At 57.0% G+C, this 5,563-nt stretch overlaps 2 protein-coding genes across 2 annotated transcripts in view; both read right to left on the bottom strand.

The window, feature by feature from the left end:
• The window catches only part of LOC104081427 (membrane primary amine oxidase-like), a gene marked incomplete at its 3' end in the record, with an annotated part of 2,962 nt that extends 2,717 nt beyond the window's left edge, over positions 1-245 (bottom strand). Inside the window, exon 1 of the mRNA XM_009584178.1 lies at positions 8-245. Within this exon, the coding sequence (XP_009582473.1) occupies positions 8-245 (238 nt within the window). The remainder of the gene's footprint in view (positions 1-7) is intronic.
• A 1,586-nt stretch (positions 246-1,831) lies between these two features.
• LOC104081426 (membrane primary amine oxidase-like) lies at positions 1,832-5,562 on the bottom strand (the record flags this gene model as incomplete). The annotated part of the gene is made up of 4 exons (XM_009584177.1): positions 1,832-2,116; positions 2,655-2,784; positions 3,012-3,297; positions 5,127-5,562. Coding segments are annotated over 4 exons (1,137 nt in total), but the record flags the coding sequence as incomplete, so codon positions are not given.
• Between the last annotated feature and the right edge of the window lies 1 nt (position 5,563).

Genomic DNA, 5,563 nt, shown 5'->3' with positions numbered 1-5,563 from the left:
TTTGCACGCGAGGCGTCAACCAGCTGCACCCCAAGGTTTCCCTGCAGGTACCGCACCACTTGCACCATCTCTTCGGGTGTCAGATCAGCAAAGACCAGGCTCTGGCCGTCATCGGTGTCCTCCTGCTCCGGGGGCTGGTGCTGGCAGGTGCTGGGGGCCCTTCCTCTGGTCAGCAACACACAGACTAAAGCAAATATCGTGGCTAAAGCCAGAACGAGGAGGATGAGCACGGTTTTCACGTTCATGTCTGCTGAGGCACTGAGAGCTCCCGCAGTCCGGCAGGGCGGGTTTCCAGCTGCAGAATCCTCCCAGTGACCCGCTGACAGAAGGGGCTGGGTTTGGTTGGGTTTGGTTTTTCCCTCGTTTTTTCAACGGGGAACAGCCCAGAGGAGCTCACAGGGAGGGCGCAGAGGGATGTTCTCAGACATGCCCAGGATTTGCTGGGAACCATAAAAGGCAACTTTGCTCTGCTTTCCCCAGTGGGTCATAAATTTAAGCAAACTTAATGCTTTTGCATCTGTCCTTCCCCTCTTGTCCCACACGCTATGCTACAGACCTTGGAGAGGACACATACAGTCACTTGGGGGAAATAAATGCATCTCCCTGCATCTCCTTCTCTTAACTCTGCAGACGCAAACAGCCAGGCAGGCAGCAGAGACCACAAGGATGATGCTCCTCTGTGCAGAGCACTGCTGAGCAGAGCACCATGGCCTCATCCTGCCACGGCCCTGCAGTCACCAGCAACGCCTCTACAGCCTGTGCAGAGACATCACAGCATTGCACGCTGCTGCTGACGACCTCACATGTGGGGAAGGCACCAGTCCTGCAGCCGGGAAGGAGGGAGGGGACAGCTGCTCGTCACCCCCCCAAAGGTGCCTCCTGATCCTGGGCTACGTCCCGGCATAGACAGGGCTGCGAGGGGGGGACAAGGGCTCCAGAGCCCACCGAGCATCCCGGCAAATGGGCAGCGGCACTGGCCGTGCTGCACCACCAGCAGCCGCATGGCTCCTGCGCCCTGGCTGGAGCCTGGAGGAGGTCTCTCGTGTGAACCTGGCCAGCATCGGGCTGCGATGGGCCGAGCTGGCCCACGCGCTGCCCGTGGGGCTGAGGTTCAGCTGGTTCGTGCAGAGGCACCCGTGGGGACGGTGCTGGCCCAGGGACAGCGAGACCCCTCCCTGCAATAGTCCCCTCTGTTCCCCTCACCTGCACCCAGCGGCAAGCGCCCGAGAGCTGCAGCCCAAGCGGGTCCTGGCTCTGTCCCCAGCCTCACCCCGAGCACACACAGAGCTTGGTGCCAGCGCCCGCCTTGGTCCTCCCCCCAGAGCCCCGGACTCTCCAGCCTGTCCCTCCTGCCCTCTGGCCGGACCGTTCCCGTGCCCGGACAGGCACCCAGAGCCTCGCTGCTGGGCTGGTCTGTGGGGGCAAGAAACACAGTGGAGACCCAGCATCATCCCCCAAGCAGACGCTGCTGTAAGTCGTAAGAACGAGACACTCGAGAGAGCACTGGACCAGAATTATTTTCATCTTTTTAACCTGAGATAGGCACTACACAGCACTTGCTTCTACAGCAGAGGAACAGGATTTTCTCCTCACTTTCCTCCTGCAACAGACTCAAATTCAGCAATTAACAGAGAAAATGTAGACTCCCATCTGGCATCATGCCAGGCAGATAATGCTTCCCTTTTAAAGAGCACTATTTTAAAAGCAATGATAAAAAGTAAAGTCATTGCACAACTGGAAATTGAGACAACTTCACTAAAAAAATGAAAGTCTGAGACAGAACAGTCAACCTGGTGTCTCTGACTGTGTCTCCTAACACCGTCCTGTAGCGTTAAAACCTGCTCATATTTTGGAAACCATCATAGGTGAACGGGGGGAAGTTTGGCAAACAAGAGGCAGTTTTGGGCAAGCATGCAATAGGGTTGATTTCACATGCCGTGAAATCCTGCTCGCTGGTGAAAAACACGCCATCGTGCGAGTATATGGAGGGGTCCAGGTCATAGTAGTTGTAGGGTCTCAGGAGAAAGCCAACCGAGTTTCCGACCGTCACAGTGTTGGGAATATCCTCAGAGTGCGGGATGTGAAGGAAACCAGCGGTTATCCAGGCAACGAGGTCCTAGGCAGGGAGGAGCCACAAGACTGCGGTTATTTCAGAAGCCTGGAACAGGAGCAACCAAAATCTGGGCAGGGGCCATGGAAAGTTACAGGAGAGCAGGAGGGGACCTCCACGGGCACCAGTTCGGCTGCATTCCCACATGCTGAGCTCCCCCCTCCCCGGAAAGATCCCCTCCCTTCTCCAAAGACCTGCCCGTGGCCACGGCTGCAGATATCCACCGAGCAGATGGGCCCTTGCCCTGACCCCCATGGCCAAACCCCAGCCTCACAGAGATTTTCCTGATGTTTTGCCAGCATTTCTCCATAGGGAGAAACAAGCTCCTGCTCTGCACTCTGATCTACACACTCTGACCAAAGCACCAAGCAGATACACAGAAAAGGGGATGCTCAAACCCGCTTTCCTCATTCCCCGGGGCTGCTGCTCTCCCAGCTGAGCCCACTGTCCTGCGGGTGATGCCAAGGTTGCTCGGCCTCTGGGGCAGCTCCCGCTCAGCCCGGGGCTGGGTATTACAGCTCCAGCCCAGGGTACCCCCGCCCACCTCGTTGGTGATGGTCTCGTTGTTGATGAAGTTGGCAAAGGCGACGGTGGGCGTCCAGGGGTCATTCTGGTTGTAGATGCTGGTGCTGGTGGGCTCCTCCTCCTTCCGCCTGGTGACAGCCAGCTGGTACCTGAGAACAAGAAAAGAGATGGGAGCAGTCCCCTGGGGCAGGGCAGAGCTAAAAGCCAACTCCCCAGAGAGTCTGCAGAGCACAAGCCTGCTCCTACGGAGTAACCCCAGCCCAGGAGAGCGTCTGCCCTGTGCCTCCCCATCAAGGAACATCCGTGCGATGCCTCCCCAGCCGGCGGGGCTGGGGGCGTCTCTGAGAACGTGCCGTCCCAGTCAGAGCAGCCTGACCTTGCCCAGCTGATGGCCTTCTCCATGGAGCTGGCTTCAGGGACATGGTCCCCTGCAAAACTGGTGATCTGGATCCTGTAACCACGCTGGTGGCCCCACTTGTTTTTGCTGTTGGCCGCGAAGTAGATGTATCTGGGCATCTTCGACTGGAGCCGGAAGGCAGCCTGGTCCTCTGTGTCCAGGACTTTCTTGGTGAGTCGTGGCCGCTCTATCTGCTGCTCCGGGCTCCAGGGAGCCCGCGCCATCTCAAACGCCATGTCATGGGCCACGAGGGAGTTTTTCACCCCTGCGAAGCAAAAGCAAAGTCGCTGAGGAACGTCCCCACAGCCATCACTGCAGCCAGAGCTTGCTCTCCCCATCCTCCCTTCCTGCACCCTGGGCCCTGAGCACTGGCTCCTGCCCGCGAGAGCAGTTACCGCTCCGCAACTCCACGGCAGCATGACTGCACATCGTGTACTTTTTCTACGGCTCTATGACTGTACGTTTGTCTGACCCAGGCAACACCACACTGTGGCAGAGACCACCACCCATGGGGACTCTCCCCCTCTGCAAGGGACAAGAGGGGAGCCTTGTCCCAGTGCAGAAGAACAGGTTTGCGTCCCAGTGCAAGCATAGTCTAATTAACTCAAGCACCTGATGGCCCAGGCACTGTGTGTGTGCTCATCAGCATGCATCCTGCAAGCTGGAAAGCAGTAGAAGTGCCCAGGCTCTGAGACATTTGCACATCACAAAACTGGAGCAGTGCTGCGCAGTTCAGGTCTTTCCACAAAGAAGAGTCATGAGTCAGACACTCAGAGCAACAGGAGGGGCACAAGAGCAAATAAATCTGGGGACAAGACGGCAAAGAGCTGCCTGAGAGCGCTTGAGGGCCAGGACCAGCACGGCTATGGCAGAGGGACCAGTGCTCGCACCCGCTGCCTGTGCCGGCCGGAGCACATGGTGCAACACCCTCCCATGCTCCACTCCCCTCAGCCCCACGCGAGTTTCCAGCTTGCATAAAGGCCATTTCAGAGCTGAACCTCTGGCCATCCCGGAAGGTTTGAGCAGTGCCTTGGGCCTGAGTCCCAGGGCTGCCATCGAGGTCAGCACCAGAGCCCCACAGAAGAGGATCCACGCCCAGCAGCTGCCACTGTGCTCATTTTCTTCCCTTTTCTAATGTGAACAAAACTTCTAACCCCACACCTTCCCTTCCAGTGATAGCAGTGACACTCAGATTTCATCTGCCTTTTCCCTGTTCTTGCAGTTTTGCAATCCCCCGTTTTTACTTAAGTACTCAAAACTCATCCTAAAACCATATGAACAGTCTTTAAATTTGCGTTTCCCAGTTAAAAGGAATTTGGGAAATTTTTAATAGATGGCAGGAGCAGGCAGCAAATGCAATTTCAGCAGGTGTGTGAGGACAGATTTGTGGCATAAATGGTAGGGGAAGACCTAGAAAATTGCAGCTGATGCTCCCATTGCTGCTGTGAGCAAAGGACCCCTTGTACCCCTGGCAAAACGCAGCACAGCCCTAAGCTCAGAGCTGGCCGCCAGCCCAGCATCTGCCTGCTGTGCCCGCAGCCCTACGGAGGGGGCAGCTGCCAGTCCCACTCACACACGAGCAGCAGGAACAGCTCGACAAAGCTGTAGGAACTAGGAATGTGAGCTGGAAACCACATCCCAACAAACCAGCTTGATCAACTCCGACTGTCATTTGGGGCTCAGGACAGGGGCAGGGCGCGGAGGGAAAAATCCTGACTCTTGCAGAGCCCCAGAGGCACGGAGGCCAATGGGGCAGGGCCGGGGCTGGGTCTGACAGCCCAGGCAGGAGGGGAAGGACCCCTTCCCACTAGGGGCATGGGCTGGTCACACTGTGGTGCTGGTGTTACCCAGCCCAGGAAGCCACAGCTCTGCACGACACTTATGGGTAACTGCACGGGACAGAGGGGGAACCTCTCCCTGTAGGACAACAGCTTCTCACTGCTCTAAAAACAGAAGGGAGGCAGCTCTGTGTCAGCACACCATGCTACCCCACGTACAGAAAGAAAAATCTGTATAAGGACCAAAAAATTTCAACTTTTGGGAGTCTAAAACTACTCAGGGAGGGCACAAAGGAGAGACAAGACCCAGACCTACCTCCCACGTCCAAGTCCACTTTATAGTTGATGGAATGGGTGCGTATTGTACCCAGCGTGTGCTCCCAAACCCTATTGCCGTATCTCAGACCATCCCCATGGAGAAAGGATGAGCTCGCGTACCCCGTGGCCTGGACCTTGCCTTCGATGGCCCCGTTCTGGTAGAAGATGAAGTCCCACACGTAGTCGTAGTTGCCCACGGTCGTAATGGACCGAACGACCAGAGCAGAGTTGACCAGCCCCCCGTAGTAAAGCGACTGCAAGTTGGAGTAGTGGCGCCTCAGAGGGGAGCCCAGGTTCTGCTCAAACATGCAGAGGGAAGCCTTTCTCTTACTGGGGCTCAGGGTCTCAGACAGAGTGTGTGTGTCAATGTAGGTGGCCGAGTACGGGCAGTCGACCCCTCGCACCAAGGGGGAGGTGTCGCGCCCGATGCCCAAG

Source organism: Fulmarus glacialis, unplaced genomic scaffold, assembly GCF_000690835.1.
Source record: "Fulmarus glacialis isolate BGI_N327 unplaced genomic scaffold, ASM69083v1 scaffold17068, whole genome shotgun sequence".
NCBI lineage: Eukaryota > Metazoa > Chordata > Aves > Procellariiformes > Procellariidae > Fulmarus > Fulmarus glacialis.
This window is presented reverse-complemented; position numbering and strand designations above follow the sequence as displayed.